The 26,507-nt window shown below is 47.4% G+C and overlaps 2 protein-coding genes across 2 annotated transcripts; one reads left to right on the top strand and one right to left on the bottom strand.

Moving 5' to 3' along the window:
• Positions 1 to 3,890: 3,890 nt before the first annotated feature.
• LOC124694639 (transcription factor MYB120-like) lies at positions 3,891 to 4,880 on the top strand. The gene is made up of 3 exons (XM_047227605.1): positions 3,891 to 4,032; positions 4,150 to 4,279; positions 4,406 to 4,880. The coding sequence occupies exons 1-3, from the start codon at positions 3,891 to 3,893 to the stop codon at positions 4,878 to 4,880; spliced, it is 747 nt and encodes a 248-aa protein (XP_047083561.1).
• Positions 4,881 to 5,449: 569 nt separating this feature from the next.
• LOC124695556 (E3 ubiquitin-protein ligase WAV3-like) lies at positions 5,450 to 9,700 on the bottom strand. Its single transcript, XM_047228387.1, has 2 exons — positions 9,455 to 9,700; positions 5,450 to 7,599 (listed from the first exon to the last, which is right to left on the bottom strand). Exons 1-2 carry the CDS (start codon positions 9,698 to 9,700, stop codon positions 5,713 to 5,715), a joined length of 2,133 nt encoding a protein of 710 aa, XP_047084343.1. The 3' UTR covers positions 5,450 to 5,712.
• Between the last annotated feature and the right edge of the window lie 16,807 nt (positions 9,701 to 26,507).

Below are 26,507 nucleotides of genomic sequence, written 5' to 3'. Positions count from 1 at the left end.
TACCAATATCATGTTACTCAGGCCCTAGTAACAAGTATTACACTCAACACAAATGCAATAACATCCTTACGTAAGTATTCTCAAGACAAGCATTGATAAGTTCAGATGTTATGCATTATTACATGATCAATCTGATCCAATTCTCATCCACCTCATATCTTAAGAGAACTACTCACACATGGTGATGGGATATGAAGACATGGCGTTTGCGATCGATGAGGTGATGATGGTGATAATGATGACCTCAAATTCCCCCTCTCTTGCATGGAGAGAAAAATCACCCTAATCCTGAAACCCTAGTTTTTGCTCGTGCCGACACTCTGGTTCGCGAAAAGCTCCATGCCTTTGGGATATCATGTTTTCTATAAATGTACGAATCTGGCGAAAGGAGGACATGCGGGGGCACGAGGGTCGAGAGTCCCACCATGGAGAAGTAGTGGTAGGGCCCGCGCCATGGTAACTCTCTAGTTCCTCGCTGGCCGAGTGTTCCTCCCTTTTGGCACGATGGACTCCTTTTCCCTCAAAAATTCACTGGTATTTTTCTCGATTTTATTGCGTTCATTTCCTACGTGACAAAGACTGAAAGAATATTAAAAACAACAACATTGTAGGCAATTTTATTCCAAGTTTCGTGAGATTCCGGCAAAACTAGAAGCAAAGTGATTGGAAAAAGAGATAGAATTTGGCTGTATCAAGTGGCGACTAGCCTCCGGTTCTGCTAGATCTAGAAGATGCACACTGAACCGCTTCGGCCATGGCACCTATTGGATATGTAGTTCTCGAGAGATGAGTGTGAGGTGTTCTCCGCATCCACCTAAATGGTGGTGGGTGAGAAAGCATCCACACATTTTTTGGGGGATAGATGATTGATCGGGAAGCCCAACTCCGAGATTGCGCTTGGCCTCATTCTACTGGTCTCAAGGCGCATTAAGAAATGTCAGGATGTCAAGGATGCCTTCGGTAATAGAAGGTGGATCAGTCATATACATGTGATCTCACCAACCTGTCGCTCTGGTAGTACATCCAGGTAGAGATGATGTTATGTGGGATTTATCTCTCGGCTTTGTTGGATCGTTTTTTGTGGCAGTGGATGTCGGATGAGGCCTTCTCATTCAACTCCTATCACAAGGCCATATTCCATGAGTCGATTGCTTGTGCCTCGTGGAAGATCAACTTGAAGCACCTCTAGGGTCAAATTCTTCCTTTGGTTGGCCTGCTAGCAAAGATGCTAGACCGATGAAATACTAGCTCGTTGTAATCTATAACACTCTCGTTGTGTGCTATAGATCAATCGACCGATACTATGGAGCATATACTATGTAGCTACCCCTTCTCAAGGATTACGTGGCCCGGGGTGCTCTACTGGGTTATGTGTGTTTTGCATGCATCCCCGCTATTGGGTACAAGTTTGCGGACTGGTGGTAGTCGTCAGCCGTGCGAACCGCCCCTACCGCTCGCATGCTTGCGTCCCTTTGATAATCATGCCCACTGCTTGGTGGGTCTAGAAATAACACAACACAGTCATCTACGATGGCATGCAATCTCTGGTTAAAATAGCCGGCTATAGCCGATAGCCGCGATTTTTTTTGAAGCTATGAAAGGCTATAGCCGGGCCATAGTGGGCTATAACCATATAGCGGATTTGGTAAATAATGAAGAAAAGTGGGCATCATATAGTCATATATATATCAATAATTCACAAATTAATAACATAATAACATGTTCACATAGGAGATACACATACTAGTTGACACATACTTAAATACATAGTTTTATCCAAATATTACAATATCATTACGTAGTTTAGGACATAGCTATACCCATAATTACATAACTAGAGCTTGGTGGCTATTTCGCCAAGCAAATGAGCCGGTCGACTGAAATTTTTGGTCCAAAATTTTGGGCTCATTGAGCCGGAAGTTAACGGCTATGAGACTAAATTAAGACTAAAGAGCCTTAGCCGGGCTATTAGCGGCTATTTCTGTTTTAGCCTCTAAAAACTCTAGCTATAGCCGAAGGCCTCGCGAAAGGCTATAGCCGGGCTATAGCCGGGCTATAGCCCGGCTATAGCCGGCTATTTTAAACAGAGCATGCAATTGACATTGCTGGCTTGCTTGACACGATCAAGGCCGAAGCCAAGTTGTAGGCAACAATCGACACATCAGGTTTATCAGTAGTTCTTCTGGTGGCCTAACTTTTAGGGGTGTAACGTTCTGGATAACCTTGGGTGTGTCTTTTTGGGATTGTACTCAACTCTTCTCTCTATCAATTCATTGAAACATAACCTTGTGCCTTCAATTTTCCCATAAAAAAATGATGTTAGTAGAGTATCTGATTGTTAACCATGAAGTGTGAGCCCTATATATTGCTAATAGCATAGATAGGTTTATGAAAGACCTTTATATTAATTTGTTTGCAAGTGTAACTTGTCTTTAATCTTAATATCAAACCCTATGCGTTGAGAGAGTTTCTACCATTGAACTTACCTATCAATCAGTCCACTAATTTAGCAGCTTTTCCCTGAATTAAGCTATATATGGATCGCGCGGTTACGACAAGCTTGGTCAACATTGACTTCATTTACTCAATATAGCTACGCATTGACCCAAAGTCCCGAAATGGTTATTCATTTTTGCTATCAACACTGAGCCCATGACTTTGTTTAATCTCAAACTCAAACCCCACGAATTGGGCAAGTTGCTATCATCAAACTTACCTATCTTATGTCAATTAGTCCACTAAATTGGCAGCTTTGCTCTGAATTGAGCTATATATGGAGTACGCGGTTACGACTTTGGTCAGCATTGACCTCCTTTACTCAATATGGCTAACCATTGACCTAAAGTCCCTAAATGGTTATTCACTTTTCTGTCAACATTGAAACCCCATGACTTTAACCGCTTCTCTCGCAGGAGAAAAAGATTGAATTCCAATGCTTAGCTAGATATATGTTACCTTTTGCTTTCACTTTTTCAGTCTTAATAACAGCGTGTTTGCAAACTAGGTTAGTAGCTCACTCATAGTCTAATTAGGTAAGCATGCAACTCAACATTTGGTAACCCAAGTCTCCTGAGAGTTCGCTGACCTGCAAACAACACGTATTCTCAGAAGACATGTCTTTTCGTTTTTCTTCAGATCGATTCTTTTTTGAGAAGTTCTTCAGAGAAGTTGATGAAGCGAGGTAGCATCAGATCAAGTTTATCTAACCATAGTTAGACCTACACCCTCGGCAGGGTGTTGAGCTCCCTGACCCAAACACGCTAAAACATGCACTATTTTGTGTGGGACCCACAGGTCAGCAGCTCGTTCGAAAAAGAATTACTGGTCAAATACTAGGAAACTATACTGTACTGTACTCATTAATCTACCTGCAGTGTCTCCATTTCTAAATACGGTGGTCGACGCCTATTCTACTCGCACCACGTATGAGATCGATAACCATCATATGCATGTGCGATGATTGATTCGAGATTAAGGATACAATAAACTAAGTAAAGGAGGTAACTAAAGATGCTTGAAAGATTGAACCAGCTCTCGAGCATTGCATCACCCCACCACAACATTCTAGTAGAAGAGGAGCGATCTTTTTGTCAGAACCAGGACAACGATATAGTATGGCGATTAGCCTAGCCAAGTGGAAGTGGAATTTTTGGTCGCTGTAGGCAACAATGACACTAGCTAGGTACGTGGATCGCTTTAGGAGCTCGTTGGTATAAATGGCGGAGCAGGGCACGGAGATTCTAGCTGTCATACAAGCCGGGAACCACATAGACAAACAACCCCTACTATTAGCCACAACGATCAAAATATTTCTATTGCAACTAGCTGATTGTTTAGCGAGAGCACAGTATAGTAAGTTGAGTAAAGATAGGTTAAATAAGTCTGGCTGCATGGACGCCATGAGCAGCAGCCTGGAGGTGCTGCAGGGGGGCTGGAGGAAGGGGCCATGGACGGCGCTGGAGGACAGGCTGCTCAGCGAGTACGTGCAGCAGCAGGGCGAAGGCAGCTGGAACTCCGTGGCCAAGATCACAGGTACGCAATTCGATCATTTTCTTGCATAGTTTTGGGGTCTGCAGTACTGTGATTTTCTAGAACTCCTCGACATGGTTGCTGCTGGATGCTCATGGCTGTAATCATATGCGTGTGCAGGGCTTCGTCGGAGCGGAAAGAGCTGCCGGCTGCGGTGGGTGAACTACCTCCGGCCGGACCTGAAGCGGGGGAAGATCACCCCCGACGAGGAGACCATCATCCTCCAGCTCCACGCCATGCTCGGTAACAGGTACAGTCATCGTGCAAGCGCTGTAGTAGATGCCCAGCCGCACTGTACACTTGTGCAGTGCAGTGCTGAGTGGGCGGACGGCCGGCCGGTGCCTAATTTAACTGAAGCGTGTGACATGGCGTGCAGGTGGTCGGCGATCGCGCGGTGCCTGCCGGGGAGGACGGACAACGAGATCAAGAACTACTGGCGGACGCACTTCAAGAAGGCGCGGCCGTCCCGGCGGGCCAGGGCGCAGCTGCTCCACCAGTACCAGCTCGAGCAGCAGCAGCAGCATCGCCAGTACCTCCACACCCTGCACCTGCTCCAGCAGCAGCGGCAGCAGCTCATGGAGCAGCCGGAAGACCAGCAGCTGCCCATGATGATGATGCAGCAGCAGCCTAGACCGCAGGAGGAGGCTGCAATGGAGGCGCAGCTGATGAACGTGATGATGAGCAACGCTGACGTCCAGACCAACGACTGCTACTCCCCCTGTCCGCCGGTCATGTCCACGGTGCTCGACCTCCCGGCAGACGACGACGACGACGCGCTGTGGGACAGCCTCTGGCGGCTCGTCGACGGGGAAGACGGCTGCAGCGGAGGCGACAACTCAGGCGAGTACTAGCGCCTATCTACTACGGCAATGTGTGTGTCCCAGTGTAAAGACAGTGGAAGCAGCCTAGTTAGCCAAGCTTGCATGTTTCAGTTACCACAAGGACATCGATCATCGGCGCATGCTTAGCCTGATCACGTAGGGCCATGCTATCGAGTTCATGTCTAGAGTTTTACTACCTTTTACCCATGACCATATGAGCCATGCATATGATCAGGTGGCGCTGTATGAACCTATGTAGCCTGTCAGCTGTCACCAAGTCTGTAAATTGCAACAGCGTATCATGTAATTAATTTTGGTTTCGACATGTTCACCACATCGGTTCTCAATCAGCCGCATTTTTCTTCAACTAATGATTTTTCCAACGGGAACACAGCAGTGCAGATCCCTAGCTAGCTACAAACTACCTGCCAACATTTCACATATTTGCACCTTACAGTTGATTCGTTGATATAGAGCTTGGATGCAGAGATAGCATGCAGTACAGCAGACTGAAACCCATCAATTCAAGGGTGACATTTATGTAAAAGACAAAAGAACACCAAAGCTTTATGGAAGAAAAAAAAAAGAATAGCACAACTTTCACTAGTACCAGGTATTCAGGTATCACATTTATCATTCCCTTCCAATCGTCACACATGTACATGTTGTATTTTTTTCAAACCAAGAAACTTGTTCAATTATATAAGTCGCAAGGTTTTCCTAATCCATCTCCACTATATATTATATAAGAAAATAACTGGAAACAAACGCTGTAGAAATTTAATAAATGGGTAGTCTTGAACTGAATCTCCTAAACCGCTTCACAAGTTATTGCGGGAAACTTCATTCTGATGAGGCAACCTCACGGCAGCCGCTCGGAAAAGGATTTTGTTGGTCTGATCGGCTGGCTGGAGCTTCGTGAAGGAGCAACGGTTGGGGAGCGGTTCAGCATCGCGACGACGGAGGGCACAAGGGCCTGCGAGCGGTGCAGCATGTCAACCATGGATGGTGTCTGGTAGGTGTGAATCTGGGTGGTGAGCTCTGTCGAGTCGCCCCGTGCGGTGGCTCTCTGCCATGAGTGTGAGCTCAGACCAGCCAGCATGTAAGCCCTGCCTGATTCGTCGTACCTTCGCTGGCTCTCCACCCTCTCCTGCATCTCCCTCAGCTCTGTGATCAGCGCCAAACATTGGCTGTCTGAAGAGTGTGCTGCCTGTGACTCCAGGATCCTCGTCCTGCCTTCGAGGATCGACACAGCCTGGGAGAAGGCACCTTCCTCAGCCGCAGCCCGCGCAGCAGACATGTCCTCCATGGCTTGAACGCGGTGCCACTCACGCTCAACCTCAGGACACATTTTGCAGTCCACAAAATATGCAGGACGCTGGACACTGACTTCTTCACCATGTACTTGGATGTTCTCTGCGGTAACTGCGTCTTGGTATGTGCAGCTTGGTTTGATCAGCACAGTCGGCCCTTGTGCAGCTGGGACCTGTAGAGTGACCAGAAATACCCTCTCTTCATCTGCATAAAGATCACCAATATCAACTGACCCATTACGGTCATCTTCAGCTACCTGACTTATATAGCTGCCTGACTTGATGGAGGTAAGTAGGACGCCTTCGTCTACACATTCAATGCCCAACCGCATCTCCTTAACCACTACACTGAGGAGGCCACCAATACACTGAGCAAATCCGTTCTGGATTGAACCTTCAGCATCAATAAATGAAAACGTGCCACTAGATGTCTCCGCGATAGAATGCATTGCAGCAGAGTCATGATCTGCCCCGAAACCAAAGGTGTGGATCTGCACATGATTACCTGTTCCAGGAAGGATTGAAGGAGGAACAAGTACACTGTGATTTTGCTGAACACCATCATAGCATGGGAGTGAATATGTGTCTTGACCATCTGAGAGAAGAATGATGCTGCAAACAGGATTCTTCAGCCGCCGCTGCTCAATTACTTTAGCACCCATTTTTAACCCATCAGCAATGTTTGTGCCACCACCATCAACAAGGGAATTCACAGCTTGCAAGGCTCGCATTTGGCCAGTTATGGTCATTCGACGAAGGGGGAAGAGCCTCCGTGGTGTGGATGAGAAAGCAATGACAGACAGGCGGTCATTGGGTCCAAGTGTTTGAATGACAAAGCTCATAGCACTTTTGAGAAGTGCAAGTTTTGCCCCTTTCATGCTACCACTTACATCAAGCACAGTTACAAGGTCAAGAGGTGCCCGGGAGTTCACTGAGTCCAAGGACTTCGGAGCCTTGAGACGAATCAAGATAGAAAAGACCTTCTGAGTCACTGATTGTTGTATGGCTTGGAATTCTGAATATGTCTTAATTTCAACCGAACCAGTAACTGCATTGTTTCCGTCCATGGTTCCAGGCTGAAGATCTATGTGCTCGTCATCATTGAAAATATGTACCTCAGGAGCACGGAAGACAGGAAATTGCTCCTGCAGATTTCCACTGTATGTGTGAGAAAGCCTACGGACAACGGTCATGTGTCCGTCATCCTGGGGCCAATTTACTGGGCTTACTCTAGCTCTTCCATGGGTGGCGTCTGCAGGTTGAGTTCCCTGGAAGGGAAGTTCTTTCCACTCGGCACGGCATATTGGACAGATATGGTTGCCATGCCTGACGTTTGAAGTGATACAATGAAAATGGAACTTGTGGGAGCATTCAGCAGTAAACAGAGCTTGTCCGTGGCTTGTCCTCATACCACCAAGGCAGATAGCACATACCCTCTGAAATCAAGAAGGCCAGCGCAAAAAGAGTTAGCATGCTAGATTAAGAGCTTCCGACCAGGAAAAACATAGCTTCTACCAAAATTGGTTATAAAATGTGCTTGGATAACTTAATTGTAATGTAAACATAAAACAAGTTAGAACAAAGTCCGATTTTCCCACCTGAAAATGGACTTTGTTCAACAACAAGTTAAAACCACAAAAATAGTGTTGCAGATTTTTCATACACCTTAGGTGAGTATCAGAAAGAGTGCATAAGGTTCTGAACCACCAGTCAATTAGAAGGGATTTATCACGCCAAAAGGAGGGAAGGACTGAAAACTTGGCAATCAAATTATCATGGAGGTCTAAGAACCAAAATTTGCATAGCATGACACTGGCATGGGGGTGAGTACCAGTCAAATTTACTGAGCTAACAGGTCTAGTATGATCGATTAGTTATCACGCTTAATCAACTGAGAATTTGGATATTAGCACATCTAGACACCATTGCGAAATATGATGTGGATAGTCCGGTATGCAGGCAGCATATGCAAGCATTGAAACTGTGAGCAGTAAGCACAAATAAAATTAGAAGAAATTAAAGTATTAAGAAAGATTATTTCTCTGTATAAAGTGTGTTGGCATCAGAAAATATTCTTTACAAGTCAAAGTAACCGAGAAAGGTGTATAAAGTACTCTGACTGTTTGGTCCAACTGCAGCGAGCCCAGGACCAAGTCCAATTAGATGGACTTACCAACCAATCAAATCACATGGAAAGAAAAAAGGCAGGAAAAGTATGCATATGAAAAGGCTAGCCCATGATATAGTTAATACTGAACAAACTGCGCTACGAGGCAACACAAGTTAAGCATGCAGCAGCACAATACTGCAGATGTTCTTAGGTGGTCAAACAGGAAAAGTGTAGCATAATTTAAAAAAATGCAACCCATCAACTGCGGCTGTCTAACCTGCAAACTCAGATCCAGTAAGCCATGACATGGATTCAATGTATCTGGAACATCCCAGTAGAAACTTTGACGACTTACTTGTCCTACTAGTTAAATTTTAGACTTGTACGTTGGGAAGACTTTTCAGTTTGGTGATTTCCCTGGAAGAGGAACTCCAACATCCTACTTTCGTGAAACTTATCTCCTAGGCGGCACCTAATTAGTAAAATAAAATGAGGACCCCGGAAGGGGAAGGAATTAAAAACGTCAGGAAACGGTTAGTGACCACGCAGAGTTTTTTATCTACTGAAAATTGCACATAGTTCTTTTCAAACAAGAAAGAAAATTGAACATAATTGACAGGCGAATAATCCAAGGAATTGGTGTAAGTTCTAGGTCAGCTCCTTCTTTCCAGAAGGATGAATTACAAGAAATGCTTAATTATGGAACAAGAAAAATCCAACAACTTGTGATCTTTTATGTCCAAGATCATTGTGCGACAAGAAAAAAACCCTCCTCACAAAAAAAAAACCAAGTGTATAATACTAAAAAGTTCAGCAAACAAGAGTAGGAAGAAGAGTATCATTACGGAACTGTTGCATGAAGAGATCATCAGTGCAGAAACGGAAAATTCATCCCTGTGACAGGGTTGTTCTTGAAGCAGAATAATTCAGCGGCGTTAGAATCAACAAAATCGGATGAAAACTGGTGTGCATGTGGAGTATCACGTTGATCAAACATGCACAAAGAACAAAACCATCTCCGAGTGCAGATGGCTCTGGATGTTCGGCGTTTACCCCTACAGTCCTACTGCGATCTTACGCAAACCGCCGAACCCCAAAAGGAAACATCGAATCGGCCGTTTCCACACGGCAGACGCGATTAGAAGGGAACAAAATAGAGAAGATTAGGTGAAAACACGCACCTTGGAGTTGGAGCTCCGGCTCCCGGAGCTGGACAGCCGGCGGAGGGAAAGGGACGGCGACCTCGCCTTCTCCTCCGTCACGGAATCCCGCGCGGCCACCTGCCCCGCCGGTGGTGACGATGGGCACGCCTCCCATCCGGCTGGCGGCGAGGACGACGCGTCCTCGAGGGCGTTCTGGCGCGCCGGCACGCGGATGCAGAGCTTGGTGGCGAGAGCCCGCTTGGCCCGATCCCACGCCGCCGCCATTGCTCCTCGGTGTCGTCTCCGGAGTCTGGCGGGCGGCTACTGGTCTCTCGCGCGCGGAAGGGATCGTTCGGCGGAGGGATCGGATCAGAAGAAGGGCAGCGGCGTCCGGGGTTGGTTGGGTTTTCTCATGGCGGGGCAGGATTTCGCGGCGGTCGCAGCTGACTCGGTTTGGCTTTGGCTGGGGTTTTTTCTCTCTCTCTCTCTCTTCCTTCGTGTCATTCGAGCGGCGAGTCGGAAATTTATTTGTGTTTGACTGCCCGTTTTGCCCTCGCGAGAACGTCGAGACGCGCTGGGATCTCTGGGTCTCCGTGGGGTTTTCACACCTGTGGGCCGTGAGGGGTTCGTGTTTCGTACGAGAATCTGTCTGCACTTCATATTCAGAAATACTGTACATTCAGAATTGATATGTGTGATTGGAGGAGGCGGATTTTGTCAGGACGTTATGGCGCCCGGCCCTTATCCCGCACCGTCTATTCTATTAGAGTGCATCAAGATTGGTGACTTGTTTTTTCGAAAAAAAATCTTAGCTTTTATCCTTTTTATTTATAAAGTTCTTCACAAATTTCAAAGTGGATCCATGGTTGCCATCTAAAGTTCTTCCGAATTTGACATGACTATCTACCAAATTGCAGTGTGTATCTATAGATCCTTGTACAAGTAACATTTATTTGGACATAGAAAGATCCACGGAAAATCTTAAAAAACCATCAGATACACTGATTTCAACCACTGATCTAAATAAGAAATTGAATTTGGGCATACATATCTACCACAATCAAATATGTATCTTTGAAAAAATCTTCAAAAGATCCATGAGATCCGGGAGATTCAACAAAAGATCCTAACTACATCCTATAACAAAGAAAAAGAGGAAGAATAGAAAAAAATATCGATCCAATCGCCGACGTCCACCCAAGGCTTTCCGACGAGACGGCGGCTAGCTAGCCGGAGCTGCCGTCTGGGACGACCAGGGGGTGCGACGAGCCGATGGCTCACTCGCCGGAGCAGGGATGCGAGAACGTGCACCGGGGAGGCCGCCACAGGACGACCGGGGAGGCGGCATCTCCCAAATCAGAGATCCCGCGCGAGAGCCGGTGCTGAGGCGGAGGCGAAGGTGACTGTGGCGGCTTGACGGCCTCGATATAGGGTTAGGCTAGGGTTTTAACCCGATTTGGGACATTTATACTGAGATCTCCTAGGACCACATCCTAATTAGAAAAATTGTAGGGTTCTTTTTACAAAATGGATAGCACGAATCTCCAACCGCATCAGATGGACGGGATATGATGCGGATGCCATAAGGTCCACTCGTTGTATTTATCGGTGACTGGAGAATTGAATTTGTTGTATATATTATATATTTTTTACGTTAGGAATGTGCGTTTTGGGTGGAAGGGAGACCAGTTTTGGTCAGCACACAAAAGGTTGTTTCTTTTCATTCTGATTGTAAAATAAAAAGAAACGGAGAAGGTAGAAAAAAAACTCCCCGATCCTCTCACGCCCACGCGTGGGCAAGCAGGGGCAACCCTAGCCTGCCACCTCTCCTCCCCTCCCACCCCCACCCCCACCCCCCTCTTCGTCATTGTCAACGCGGACCGCTGGGTGTTGGTTGTGCGTTGCTAGCGGCGGCCAAACTTTTCCCGCGCGTGGAGCAATGCACGATGGTGCAGTTCGGGATACTCTGAATTGGCTATGGCCGAGGTTCGGTGACGACACGACGTGTCGATGCTTCGGCAGCGATAGAGCGATCCGGGGGTGGCGGGGCGACGCTGTTGGAGATATGCCCAATAGGCAATAATAAAAGTGGTTATTATATATCTTTATGTTTATGATAAATGTTTATATACCATGCTATAATTGTATTAACCGAAACATTGATACATATGTGATATGTAAACAACAAAGAGTCCCTAGTATGCCTCTTAACTAGCTTGTTGATTAATAGATGATTAGTTTCATAATCATGAACATTGGATGTTATTAATAACAAGGTTATATCATTGTATGAATGATGTAATGGACACACCCAATTAAGCGTAGCATAAGATCTCGTCATTAAGTTATTTGCTATAACCTTTCGATACATAGTTACCTAGTCCTTATGACCATGAGATCATATAAATCACTTATACCGGAAAGGTACTTTGATTACATCAAACACCACTGCGTAAATGGGTGGCTATAAAGGTGGGATTAAGTATCCGGAAAGTATGAGTTGAGGCATATGGATCAACAGTGGGATTTGTCCATCCCGATGACGGATAGATATACTCTGGGCCCTCTCGGTGGAATGTCGTCTAATGTCTTGCAAGCATATGAATAAGTTCATAAGAGACCACATACCACGGTACGAGTAAAGAGTACTTGTCGAGAGACGAGGTTGAACAAGGTATAGAGTGATACCGAAGATCAAACCTCGGACAAGTAAAATATCGCGAGACAAAGGGAATTGGTATTGTATGTGAATGGTTCATTCAATCACTAAAGTCATCGTTGAATATGTGGGAGCCATTATGGATCTCCGGATCCCGCTATTGGTTATTGGTCGGAGTGAGTACTCAACCATGTCCGCATAGTTCACGAACCGTAGGGTGACACACTTAAAGTTGGATGTTGAAATGGTAGTATTTGAATATGGAATGGAGTTCGAATATTTGTTCGGAGTCCCGGATGAGATCCCGGACATCACGAGGAGTTCCGGAATGGTCCGGAGAATAAGATTCATATATAGGATGTCATTTTATGTGAATAAAATGTCGCGGAAGGTTCTATGGAAGGTTCTAGAAGGTTCTAGAAAAGTCCGGAAGAAACCACCAAGGAAGGTGGAGTCCACATGGGACTCCACCTCCATGGCCGGCCAACCCTAGTGGGGGAGGAGTCCCAAGTGGACTCCCCTTAGGGGCCGGCCACCCCCCATATGGGAGGTGGAACTCCCACCTTGGTGGGAGTCCTAGCTAGGCTAGGTTTCCTCCTCTCTATGGAAGGTTTTTGGTTCGGGTCTTATTCGAAGACTTGGAGACCAACTCTTGGGGATCCACCTATATAATGAGGGGCATAGGGGAGGGGGCCGGCCACACCAAAGCCACAAGTTGGCCGCACCCCCTGAGGCCGGCCACCCCCTCCCAAACCCTAGCCGCCCCCTCTCCTCCATAGCTCCCGCGTGCTTTAGCGAAGCTCCGCCGGAGTTCTCCACCGCCAACGACACCACGCCGTCGTGCTGTCGGATTCAAGAGGAGCTACTACTTCCGCTGCCCGCTGGAACGGGAGGTGGACGTCGTCTTCATCAACAACCGAACGTGTGACCGAGTACGGAGGTGCTGCCCGTTCGTGGCGCCGGAACCGATCGTGATCAAGATCTTCTACGCGCTTTTGCAAGCGGCAAGTGAACGTCTACCGCAGAAACAAGAGCCTCATCTTGTAGGCTTTGGAATCTCTTCAAGGGTGAGACTCGATACCCCCTCGTTGCTACCGTCTTCTAGATTGCATCTTGGCTTGGATTGCGTGTTTGCGGTAGGAAATTTTTTGTTTTCTATGCAACGTTATCCTACAGGTGGTATCGGAGCCGTGTCTATGCATAGATGGTTGCACGAGTAGAACACAATGGTTTGTGGGCGTTGATGCTCTTGTTATCTTTAGTTGAGTACTTTGCATCTTTATGGCATAGTGGGATGAAGCGGCTCGGACTAACTTTACATGACCGCGTTCATGAGACTTGTTCCTCGTTCGACATGCAACTTGTATTGCATAAGAGGCTTTGCGGGTGTCTGTCTCTCCTACTATAGTAAAGATTCAATTTACTCTTCTATTGACAACATTAGTATCAACGTTGTGGTTCATGTTCGTAGGTAGATTAGATCTATATCGAAAACCCTAAACCACGTAAAATATGCAAACCAAATTAGAGAGCGTCTAACTTGTTTTTGCAGGGTTTGGTGATGTGATATGGCCATAATATGATGATGAATATGTATGAGATGATCATTATTGTATTGTGGCAACCGGCGAGAGCCTTATGGTTGTCTTTAAATTTCATGTTGAGTAGTATTTCAAAGTAGTTGTAATAGTTGCTACATGGAGGACAATCATGAAGACGGCGCCATTGACCTTGACGCTACGCCGACGATGATGGAGATCATGCCCGAAGATGATGGAGATCATGTCCGTGCTTTGGAGATGAAGATCAAAGGCGCAAAGACAAAAGGGCCATATCATATCACATATGAACCGCATGTGATGTTAATCCTTTTATGCATCTTATTTTGCTTAGATCGCGACGGTAGCATTATAAGATGATCCCTCACTAAAATCTCAAGATAATAAAGTGTTCATCCTTAGTAGCACCGTTATCAAGTCTTATCGTTTCGAAGCATCTCGTGATGATCGGGTGTGATAGATTCGATAAGTACATACAACGGGTGCAAGACAGCTTTGCACATGCGGATACTAAGGTGGCCTTGACGAGCCTAGCATGTACGTACATGGTCTCGGAACACATGATACCGAAAGGTAGAGCATGAATCATATGATTGATATGATGAACACTTTGAGTGTTCGCCATTGAAATCACACCTTTTCTCGTGATGATCGGGTTTAGGTGCGGTGGATTTGGTTCGTGTGATCACTAAGACAATGCGAGGGATATTGTTTTGAGTGGGAGTTCACCTAGATTTTTAATTATGTTGAATTAAAATTTGAACTCAATTTGTCATAAACTTAGTCTAAACTATTGCAAATATATGTTGTAGAGATGGCGTCCCCAATCAATTTTAACCAGTTCCTAGAGAAAGAAAAGCTTAAGAGCAACGGTAGCAACTTCACCGATCGGTTCCGTCATGTGAGGATCTTCCTCTCCGGCGGAAATCTGCAATATGTGCTTGATGCACCGCTAGGTGACCCTCCTGCAGAAACTGAAACCGATGAAGTAAAAGCTGTTTACGAGACTCGGAAAACTCGGTACTCTCAAGTTCGGTGTGCCATCCTGTGCGGTCCGGAATCCGATCTTCAAAAACGTTTTGAGCACCACGATCCTCATGAGTTGATGAATGAGCTGAAAGCTATTTTTGAGACTCATGCGGTCGTGGAATGCTATGAAGCATCGAAACATTTCTTCAGCTGTATGATGGAAGAAGGCAGCTCCATTAGTGAGCACATGCTCGCCATGACCGGGCATGCGAAGAAACTCAGTGACTTGGGAATAGTGATTCCTAACAGATCGGGGATTAATCGTGTCCTTCAATCACCGCCACCAAGTTACAAGAACTTTGTGATGAACTACAATATGCGGAACATGAACAAGGAGTTACCTGAACTCTTTGGCATGCTAAAAGCTGCTGAGATTGAGATCAAGAAAGAGCACCAAGTGTTGATGGTCAATAAGACCACCAGTTTCAAGAAACAGGGCAAGTCTAAGGGAAAATTCAAGAAGGGTGGCAAGAAAGCTGCCATGCCTCCTATGAAACCTAAGAACGGCCCTAAGCCTGATGCTGAGTGCTATTACTGCAAGGAGAAGGGACACTCGGAAGCGTAATTGCTCCAAGTATTTAGCGGATCTCGAAGAGCGCCCTTGTCAAGAAGAAGAAAGAAGGTATATCCGATATACATGTTATAGATGTTTATCTCACTGGTTCTCGTTCTAGTACTCGGGTATTTGATACTCGGTTCGGTTGCTCATATTTGTAACTCGAAACAGGAACTAAAGAATAAATGACAACTATCGAAGGATGAAGTGACGATGCGCGTTGGAAACGGATCCAAGGTCAATGTGATCGCAATCGGCACACTTCCTCTACATCTACCTTCGGGATTAGTTTTAAGCCTAAATAATTGTTATTATGTACCGCGCTAAGCATGAACATTATATCCGGATCTTGTTTAATGCAAGACGGTTATTCATTCAAGTCCGAGAATAATGGTTGTTCTATTTTTATGAATAATATCTTTTATGGTCGAGCACCACAAAAGAATGGCTTATTTCTATTAGATCTCGATAGTAGTGATACGCATATACATAACATTGATGCTAAGCGAATTAAATTGAATGATAATTCTACTTATATGTGGCACTCGTCGTCTTGGTCATATTGGAGTGAAACGCATGAAGAAACTCCATACCGATGGATTACTTGAATCACTTGATTTTGAGTCACTTGATAGATGCGAAGCATGTCTAATGGGAAAAATGACTAAGACTCCATTTTCTCGGTATGATGGAGCGAGCTACCGACTTATTGGAAATCATACATACCGATGTGTGCGGACCAATGAGTGTAGCATCGCGCGGTGGTTATCGTTATGTTCTAACCTTCACGGATGATCCGAGTAGATATGGGTATATCTATTTCATGAAACATAAATCCGAAACTTTCGAGAAGTTTAAGGAATTTCAAAGTGAAGTAGAAAATCAACGTAACAAGAAGATCAAATTTCTACGATCTGATCGTGGAGGTGAATATCCGAGTTATGAGTTTGGCATGCATTTAAAGAAATGCGGAATACTTTCACAATTGACACCGCCGGGAACACCACAACGAAACGGTGTGTCCGAACGTCGTAATCGAACTCTCTTAGATATGGTTCGTTCTATGATGTCTCTTACTGATTTGCCGTTATCATTTTGGAGTTATGCATTAGAGACAGCCGCATTCACTTTAAATAGAGCACCATCAAAATCCGTAGAAACGACACCGTATGAATTATGGTTTAATAAGAAACCTAAGCTGTCGTTCCTTAAAGTTTGGGGTTGCGAAGCCTATGTAAAAAAGTTACAACCGGACAAGCTAGAACCCAAAGCGGAGAAATGCGTCTTCATAGGATACCCTAAGGAAACTATAGGGTACACTTTTTATCACAGATCCGAAGGCAAAATCTTTGTTGCTAAGAACGGAACCTTTCTTGAGAAAGAATTTCTCACTAAAGAAGTGACTGGAAGAAAAGTAGAACTCGATGAGATTAATGAATCTATACTCGTTGATCGGAGTAGCGCAAGTACCGGAAGTTGTACCTGTACCGCCTACACCGGCAACGAGAGGAAGCTAATGATAATGATCATGAAACTTCGAACGAGGAAACTATCGAACCTCGCAGATCGACAAGGGAACGTGCCACTCCCGATTGGTATGATCCTTGTCTAAATGTCATGATTGTAGATAACAATGATGAGGACCCCGCGACGTATGAAGAAGCGATGATGAGCCCAGATTCCAACAAATGGCAAGAAGCCATGAAATCCGAAATGGGATCCATGTATGATAACAAAGTATGGACTTTGGTAGACTTACCTGATAGCCGAAAGGCTGTCGAGAATAAATTGATCTTCAAAAGAAAAACAGATGCTGATGGTAATATTACTGTCTATAAAGCTCGACTTGTCGCAAAGGGTTTCCGACAAATTCAAGGAGTTGACTACGATGAGACTTTCTCACCCGTAGCAAAGCTAAAATCTGTAAGGATTTTGTTAGCAATAGCTGCACTTTTCGATTATGAGATTTGGCAGATGGATGTCAAAACGGCGTTCCTTAATGGAGACATTGAGGAAGAGTTGTATATGGTGCAACCCAAAGGTTTTGTCGATCCTAAAAATGTTGACAAAGTATGCAAACTTCAGCGTTCAATCTATGGACTGAAGCAAGCATCAAGAAGTTGGAACCGACGCTTTGATAAGGTGATCAAAGACTTCGGGTTTATACAAGTGTCATGGAGAGGCCTCGTATTTACAAGAAAGTGAGTGGGAGCTCCGTAGCATTCCTGATATTATATGTAGATGACATATTATTGATTGGGAATGATATAGAACTATTAAGCGAGTGTAAAAGGTTATTTGAATAACATTTTTTCAATGAAAGACCTTGGTGAAGCATCGTATATATTAGGCATCAAGATTTATAGAGATAGATCAAGACGCCTAATAAGGCTATCACAGTAGTACATACTGGACAAGATTCTAAAGAAGTTTAGAATGGACGAAAGTAAGAAAGGGTTTTTACCTATGTTACCAGGCAAGGTCTTGAGTAAGACTCAAGGACCAGCTACGGCAGAAGAAAGAGAAAGGATGAATCAGATCCCCTATGCTTCGGCAGTAGGCTCTATTATGTATGCCATGTTATGTACAAGACCGGATATAGCGCATGCTGTTAGTTTGACTAGCAGATATCAAAGTGATCCAGGAATGAAGCACTGGACAGCGGTCAAGAATATCCTGAAGTACTTGAAAAGAACTAAGGATATGTTTCTTTGTTATGGAGGTGACCAAGAGCTCGTTGTAACAAGTTACACCGATGCAAGTTGGAACACCGATCCCGATGACTCTAAGTCACAATCCGGGTACGTGTTTATATTGAATGGTGCTGCAAGTAAGTCGGGCAAGCTCGAAGCGAGTGCACGGTGGCGAAGTCTTCAACGAGAATCGGAGTACATAGCGGCTTCGAGGCTTCATCGAAGCGGTATGGATGAAGAGGTTCATTGTAGAGCTCGGTGTGGTTCCTAGTGCATTAGACCCACTAGTCATATACTCGTGACAACATGGGTGCCATCGCCAATGCACAAGAACCAAGGTCACACAAGAGGTCGAAGCATATCAAGCTGCGTTACCACTCGATTCGCGAGTACATCGAAGATGGAGAAGTAAAGATTTGCAAAGTACACACCGATCCGAATGTAGCAGATCCGTTGACTAAAGCTCTCCCTAGGGCAAAGCATGACCAACACCAGAATGCCATGGGTGTTAGGTTCCTTACAATGTAATCTAGATTATTGACTCTAGTGCAAGTGGGAGACTCATTGGAGATATGCCCAAGAGGCAATAATAAAAGTGGTTATTATATATCTTTATGTTTATGATAAATGTTTATATACCATGCTATAATTGTATTAACCGAAACATTGATACATATGTGATATGTAAACAACAAAGAGTCCCTAGTATGCCTCTTAACTAGCTTGTTGATTAATAGATGATTAGTTTCATAATCATGAACATTGGATGTTATTAATAACAAGGTTATATCATTGTATGAATGATGTAATGGACACACCCAATTAAGCGTAGCATAAGATCTCGTCATTAAGTTATTTGCTATAAGCTTTCGATACATAGTTACCTAGTCCTTATGACCATGAGATCATATAAATCACTTATACCGGAAAGGTACTTTGATTACATCAAACACCACTGCGTAAATGGGTGGCTATAAAGGTGGGATTAAGTATCCGGAAAGTATGAGTTGAGGCATATGGATCAACAGTGGGATTTGTCCATCCCGATGACGGATAGATATACTCCGGGCCCTCTCGGTGGAATATCGTCTAATGTCTTGCAAGCATATGAATAAGTTCATAAGAGACCACATACCACGGTACGAGTAAAGAGTACTTGTCGGAGACGAGGTTGAACAAGGTATAGAGTGATACCGAAGATCAAACCTCGGACAAGTAAAATATCGCGAGACAAAGGGAATTGGTATTGTATGTGAATGGTTCATTCGATCACTAAAGTCATCGTTGAATATGTGGGAGCCATTATGGATCTCCAGATCTCGCTATTGGTTATTGGTCGGAGTGAGTACTCAACCATGTCCGCATAGTTCACGAACCGTAGGGTGACACACTTAAAGTTGGATGTTGAAATGGTAGTATTTGAATATGGAATGGAGTTCGAATATTTGTTCGGAGTCCCGAGATGAGATCCCGGACATCACGAGGAGTTCCGAATGGTCCGGAGAATAAGATTCATATATAGGATGTCATTTTATGTGAATAAAATGTCGCGGAAGGTTCTATGGAAGGTTCTAGAAGGTTCTAGAAAAGTCCGGAAGAAACCACCAAGGAAGGTGCGAGTCCACATGGGACTCCACCTCCATGGCCGGCCAACCCTAGTGGGGGAGGAGTCCCAAGTGGACTCCCCTTAGGGGGCCGGCCACCCCCCATATGGGAGGTGGAACTCCCACCTTGGTGGGAGTCCTAGCTAGGCTAGGTTTCCCTCTCTATGGAAGGTTTTTGGTTCGGGTCTTATTCGAAGACTTGGAGACCAACTCTTGGGGATCCACCTATATAATGAGGGACATAGGGGAGGGGCCGGCCACATCAAAGCCACAAGTTGGCCGCACCCCTTGAGGCCGGCCACCCCCTCCCAAACCCTAGCCGCCCCCTCTCCTCCATAGCTCCCGCGTGCTTTAGCGAAGCTCCGCCGGAGTTCTCCACCGCCACCGACACCACGCCGTCGTGCTGTCGGATTCAAGAGGAGCTACTACTTCCGCTGCCCGCCGGAACGGGAGGTGGACGTCGTCTTCATCAACAACCGAACGTGTGACCGAGTACGGAGGTGCCGCCCGTTCGTGGCGCCGGAACCGATCGTGATCAAGATCTTCTACGCGCTTTTGCAAGCGGCAAGTGAACGTCTACCGCAGCAACAAGAGCCTCATCTTGTAGGCTTTGGAATCTCTTCAAGGGTAAGACTCGATACCCCCTCGTTGCTACCGTCTTCTAGATTGCATCTTGGCTTGGATTGCGTGTTTGCGGTAGGAAATTTTTTGTTTTCTATGCAACGTTATCCTACAGACGCACACTCTCCCAAGATCTACACCCTATGGGCCCCATTAGGGGGCGGCCTGCCGACCTGCCTCCTCGATCATGGAGCTCCCTGGAGACGGTGGCTCTGGCGAGGTTGAAGATGGAGATGGTGGCACTGGCGATCAGCATGTTGCAGTGCGGCGGCGGGCTTCGACCTCGTAGGTCTCTTGTGCAATGGACCATCCAAGGGTTGTTGATGGGTTTTTTCGAGAGAAATCCTTGTTAGCTTGTCTAACACTGACGTGGTGCCACCTTTGGGTGACACCATTCCTCCCAGGAGGTCGTCATGGCTACTTCGATGCTAGGTGCATGGTGGAACATCTTTCAGAGGTGCAGCGGTTCCGAAGAATGGTTGGATACTGCAGGTAAGAGCATGTCTAACATACACCTTAAAACGCCCAACCCCGTAAAATAACCGCCGATATACGGGGTAGAGCTCTACCCGGCCGTCTAACAGACCCCTTAAAACGCCCAACCTCGTAAAAAATTTACAGTTTTGGCTACGGGGCGGCTCCTCACCCCTTACAAGTACAGGGTGGGAGGCTGAATACAGGGCGAACCCCTCACCTGTGGCGCGCTGAATTTTCACCAAATTGCAACTGCTTCTGCCATGGAGCCCCGCTGGAGAAACGTGCGACCACCTCCGCCGCGCCGCCGAGCGTCCGTGGCTGCCACGCTGCAGTGCCTGCAGGTCTTCTCGCGGGCGGGGGCGGGCGGGGGCGGCCGTGGGCGGCCGTGGCGGGCGAGGGCGGACGTGCAGGCGAGGGCGGTCGTGGCCAAGGCAGTGGCGGCCGGCGGGCAGGGGCGGCGGCGGGCCGGTGGCGGCGGGCAGGGGCGGTCGTGGTGGGCGGTGGAGACGGGGCCGTGGTGGGTGATACGTCTCCGACGTATCGATAATTTCTTATGTTCCATGCCACATTATTGATGATATCTACATGTTTTATGCATATTTTATGTCATATTCGTGCATTTTCCGGAACTAACCTATTAACAAGATGTCGAAGAGCCGATTCTTGTTTTCTAGCTGTTTTTGGTTTCGAAATCCTAGTAACGAAATATTCTCGGAATTGGACGAAATCAACGCCCGGGGTCCTATTTTGCCACGAAGCTTCCAGAAGACCGAAGAGGAGTCGAAGTGGGGCCACGAGGCGCCGCCACACTAGGGCGGCGCGGCCCAGGCCCTGGCCGCGCCGACCTATGGTGTGGGGCCCTCGTGTGGCCCCCCGCGTTGCCCTTCCGCCTACTTAAAGCCTCCGTCGCGAAACCCCGATGCCGAGAGCCACGATACGGAAAACCTTGCGATACGCCGCCACCAATCCCATCTCGGGGGATTCGGAGATCTCCTCCGGCACCCTGCCGGAGAGGGGATTCATCTCCCGGAGGACTCTTCACCGCCATGGTCGCCTCCGGAGTGATGAGTGATTAGTTCACCCCTGGACTATGGGTCCATAGCAGTAGCTAGATGGTTGTCTTCTCCTCATTGTGCTTCATTGTTGGATCTTGTGAGCTGCCTAACATGATCAAGATCATCTATCCGTAATGCTATATGTTGTGTTTGTCGGGATCCGATGGATAGAGAATACTATGTTATGTTAATTATCAAGTTATTACCTATGTGTTGTTTATGATCTTGCATGCTCTCCGTTATTAGTAGAGGCTCGGCCAAGTTTTTGCTCTTAACTCCAAGAGGGAGTATTTATGCTCGATAGTGGGTTCATGCCTCCATTGAATGCGGGACGAGTGACGGAAAGTTCTAAGGTTGTGGATGTGCTTGTTGCCACTAGGGATAAAACATTGATGCTATGTCCGAGGATGTAGTTATTGATTACATTACGCACCATACTTAATGCAATTGTCTGTTGTTTTGCAACTTAATACTGGAAGGGGTTCGGACGATAACTTGAAGGTGGACTTTTTAGGCATAGATGCATGCTGGATGGCGGTCTATGTACTTTGTCGTAATGCCCAATTAAATCTCACTATATTTATCATGACATGTATGTGCATTGTTATGCCCTCTCTATTTGTCAATTGCCCGACTGTAATTTATTCACCCAACATGCTTTTATCTTATGGGAGAGACACCTCTAGTGAACTGTGGACCCCGGTCCATTCTTTTATACTTGAAATACAAATCTGCTTGCAATACTTGTTCTTTACTTGTTTTCTTGCAAACAATCATCTTCCACACAATACGGTTAATCCTTTGTTACAGCAAGCCGGTGAAATTGACAACCTCACTCGTTTCGTTGGGGCAAAGTACTTTGGTTGTGTTGTGCAGGTTCCACGTTGGCGTCGGAATCTCTGGTGTTGCGCCGCACTACATTCCGCCGCCATCAACCTTCAACGTGCTTCTTGGCTCCTCCTGGTTCGATAAACCTTGGTTTCTTTCTAAGGGAAAACTTGCTGCTGTGCGCATCATACCTTCCTCTTGGGGTTCCCAACGAACGTGTGAGTTACACGCCATCAGTGGGCGGGGCGACCTGCCCACGGCCGGTGGCTGGCGGAGGCTGTGGTGGGCGGGGGCGACGGGGGCCGTGGCGGGCGTGCGAGCCGGCAGGGCGGCGGCGGGGGCGGCGGCGGGCCGGTGGCGGCGGGCAGGGGCGGCGGCGGGGGGCAACGGCCGGCCGGGTGGGGCAGGGGCAGGGGCAGTGCGACTGGAGGAGGAAGAAGGAGAGGAGGAAGAAGGGGAAAAAAGAAAAAAAAATGATTTGGCATATTCTAGGAATATGCTCTTTTACAGTTTAGGGATAACAGGTTCTACTAGTTCGTCTGAGTTTTTGGCCGACGAAAAGTGAATACAGGACCCTTTACTCGTGTTTTAAGGGGCGAAAATATACGAGACCTGTTAGACATGCTCTCAGGAACTGCGTGTATAGATACGTATTGGTCCGAACTACATGGATATTCAAGGCGGCTAGCTCGTACGAGTTACTAGTACTTATCTTAGTAGGGTGGAAGTACTTGCCACTTCATCGTGCGCCTCGGAGTCGGAGGAAACTATGGACCGAGGTAGGATGTTTATAGGTAGTGATGACGTACGCCCGCAAACACGACGAACTAGCGTACGTGCACACGACGGCGAAACCCAAAAAGACAAAGCGCGCGGGTGGCATCCAGGCGTACTGATGTGCGACCGATCGGGGCTTAATTTGTTAAATCGGATCGGATAATGGAGATGCTATCCCAGTGACTGTCACCAGTGCGTACTTGATGATGATTAGATGGTGTCATGCATTCATGCACGCATGTTCGTGATCGATCAGTATATATTTTGGTGCTGTGCCCAACAGAAAAGAAGATCCCTCAAAAGAAAGTAAAAAAAAAAAGCGAGGATGGAATTGATATAGAACTTGCTGGGAAAATTACGCACTGGCACCTCCACGGACGTGTTGAAATCAAGTTCAGCTACAGGCCTAGTACGGCGAAGCGCGCGGCGGCGGCAGATCCGGTACAACGTTGAACGCGTATCACGTAAAAATACACATATTTATTTATTTATTTATTTTAGAGAAGAAAAAGAGAAACGTGAGAGGATGATAGCGCTAGGGACAGTGGTCAGGCTGCGCACGCCATCGCTCGCATGCTTGCGAATGGGTTCGCATGTGCCCGATCGCCATTCTTCTTCAACGCAGTTAATTCCTGACGTGCCCCGTGTTGTTATCCATGATCTGGACGTGTAACCACAAAATGCCCGAATTGGCAGGACACAGTGTCACCGTCCATGGAATCCAGCTGCACACAACAGCTAGTACTACTAGTCGTGCACCGCGCGCAACGCGACACACACATCTATCCGGTACATCTCTGCAACTTTTTTGTTCTTACTTTCTGAAATGAAAGGGAAGACGTGACGAGTTCATTTTCCCTTTTTGATGACATGGAAGAGGAGACGTCACGAGTTCTCCTCCGCCGCACACCCTCTCCGCCGTCCTCTCCCCCTCCACCTTCTCCGGCGCCATGCCGCGCACCCTGCATGCCACGTGGGCCAAGCTCTCCCTCGCCGCTCCGCGTCGCTGCGCGGTGGGTCGCCGACGACGACGCGCTCCGCGTCGCTGCCGAGGCGGCGGCGAAGAAGGAAGGGGACGCGCTCCGCGTCGCTGCCGAGGTGGAGGCGGCCGCGGACGGCTGGCACGAGACCGCAGACGGCCGGGTACGAGGCCGCGGACGCCGCGGAGGAGGAGCCCGTGAACGAGGAGGACCTCTCGCTGGCCAACATCAACGCCGCCATCGAGGAGCGCCTCGCCGACCTCACGCGCGTGACGAAGGAGCACGAGGCGACCTGCCGGGCCGGTCGCCGCCGATTAGGCGACCTCCTCGGGCAGAAGAACGAGCTGCTCGCTATGCGAGCAGCCCGCCACCTCATCCAGATGCCCTCGCCCGAGCGGCGCGCCCGGGAGGCTGCTGCGTTGACGGAGCGCGGCCGACAAGAGCGCATGTGGCGGCGGAACGGGACCCACGAGGCCCAGGCCGCCGGCCGCGTCCGCCTGGAGGCGCGCACCGCTGTGGAACGCGCCGCCCTGCAGGAACTGGAGCTATGCGGGAAGCGGATGGTGCCGCCTCAGGAGGCGGAGCGCGAGCGCGCCCGAGGCGCGCGAGCGGAAAGGAGGAGGATGAAGTCCTCCGCCGCGCCACCCAGCTCATAAGCTGGAGTGGAATTCTCACACGTACAGGCCGCCCGCATCGAGTGAAATCCACGGCCCCGACGGCGAGCCGGCGAGGCCGCCGGCCCCGTACGTATTAGGATAGAACTAGTAGGCTAAAAAAAATTGTAATGATTCCTTTGAATGATTTTTTTTTCTATTTCTATGACACGCGGGTCATGGGCGGACAAGGGGCGGACGCGAGCGACCAGCATTCGGCGTCCGCGGCCACGCAAACTCGCCCCAGATTTGGACCGGGTTTGAGTCGTCCCAGACACCGCGGCCCGCGGCCATCCGTTTTAGGGATGGGTCCGCGCGCTGGGCCGCATTTTTGTCCGGCTCGATCCATCCGGACGCGCGGACGCGGTTTAGGTCGCCCGGTTGAAGATAGCTTGACATCCGGCTAGTGCACAAATCGACCCCCTTTTGTACAACTGCCGCGTGAAGTTTCCGCAGGTTAATTTCTCTCCTAGCTACGGCCACACAAGGACCCCGGTCGTTCTTGAACTTCCTAAACGGCCAGGACTTGCCCACTGCAAAGCTCAGGTCGTAGAGCGGTGGACCAGTCTAGCGAATATAGAGGTGCGTTTCAAGATAATACCACTATAAGAATAGCCACGATGAAAGTATCATAACTATATCATGCATGCCATGTTGCTAAAATTTTCATAAGGCCCACCAATTAATGAGGTGAGAGATTGGATATTGGTATCATAATATGATATCCTATTATAGCACCTAAAACTAAAAAAACTTAATGGCAAACTCATCATGTACAATTTGTATTGAGAATTGAGATTCTACAAAATATTAATTATGATACCATGATATTATCTTATGATAGTACTATGTATTGTAGGGTTAGTATCATAAACTAGTATCATGTGTATAATATAAGTGTATGATACTTCACATTGTGACTAGTGTAAAATTTCAGTTCGACAATACCGTTTTGGAGGAAAACAAGAAAGTGCATGAAGCAGCCTCAACAAAAGAAAGTGTATGAAGCCCTTGACCTTGTAAGTGTTGGAATTTTGGCCCATATTGGATCAACACAATAAATATTCCAGAAATTCCTAATAAATCCTAGAGGCCCACATGGCCCATTCATGCATGGCAAAGGTGGGACAAAAGTTTAGTCCCACATTGCTAGTTGAAGAAGAGTTGGAGCAGCTTATAAGGGGAGCTCTTCATACCTTTTGTAAGAGAGAAATAATAGGAGGAAATAGGAGCTGACCACACGCGCGCTCCTCCGACGACGACGCCACCGCTCGCTCGCCTCGTCACGACGCGTCGCGCCGCGGTTTGCGGGAATGCCTCGAGCCGAGAGCCTCTCCGCCGCTCAAGACTTCTCCATCCCGTCTATCGGCGTGCACCGCTGGACGGGACAGCAGGCCTCCGGAACCCCGTCTCTTGTGATCCTGTACGGGAGAGAGGCGATAAGGTTTTTGGGGAGCGTTCTACCGCGACTCGTTGGCTTCAACATCGACACGGAGGCCGACGACTACTTCCCCAACGACGACTTCTTCCCCGACATCGGCAACCTCTTCGGAGACATGGCTCTCAACGGCGACAACGGCAACGCTGGTTCCTCTTCCGGA

The sequence above is a fragment of the Lolium rigidum genome, chromosome 3 (assembly GCF_022539505.1).
Source record: "Lolium rigidum isolate FL_2022 chromosome 3, APGP_CSIRO_Lrig_0.1, whole genome shotgun sequence".
Classification (NCBI taxonomy): domain Eukaryota; kingdom Viridiplantae; phylum Streptophyta; class Magnoliopsida; order Poales; family Poaceae; genus Lolium; species Lolium rigidum.
The sequence above is the reverse complement of the archived record's forward strand: the minus strand, read 5'-3'. Positions and strand labels throughout refer to the sequence as shown.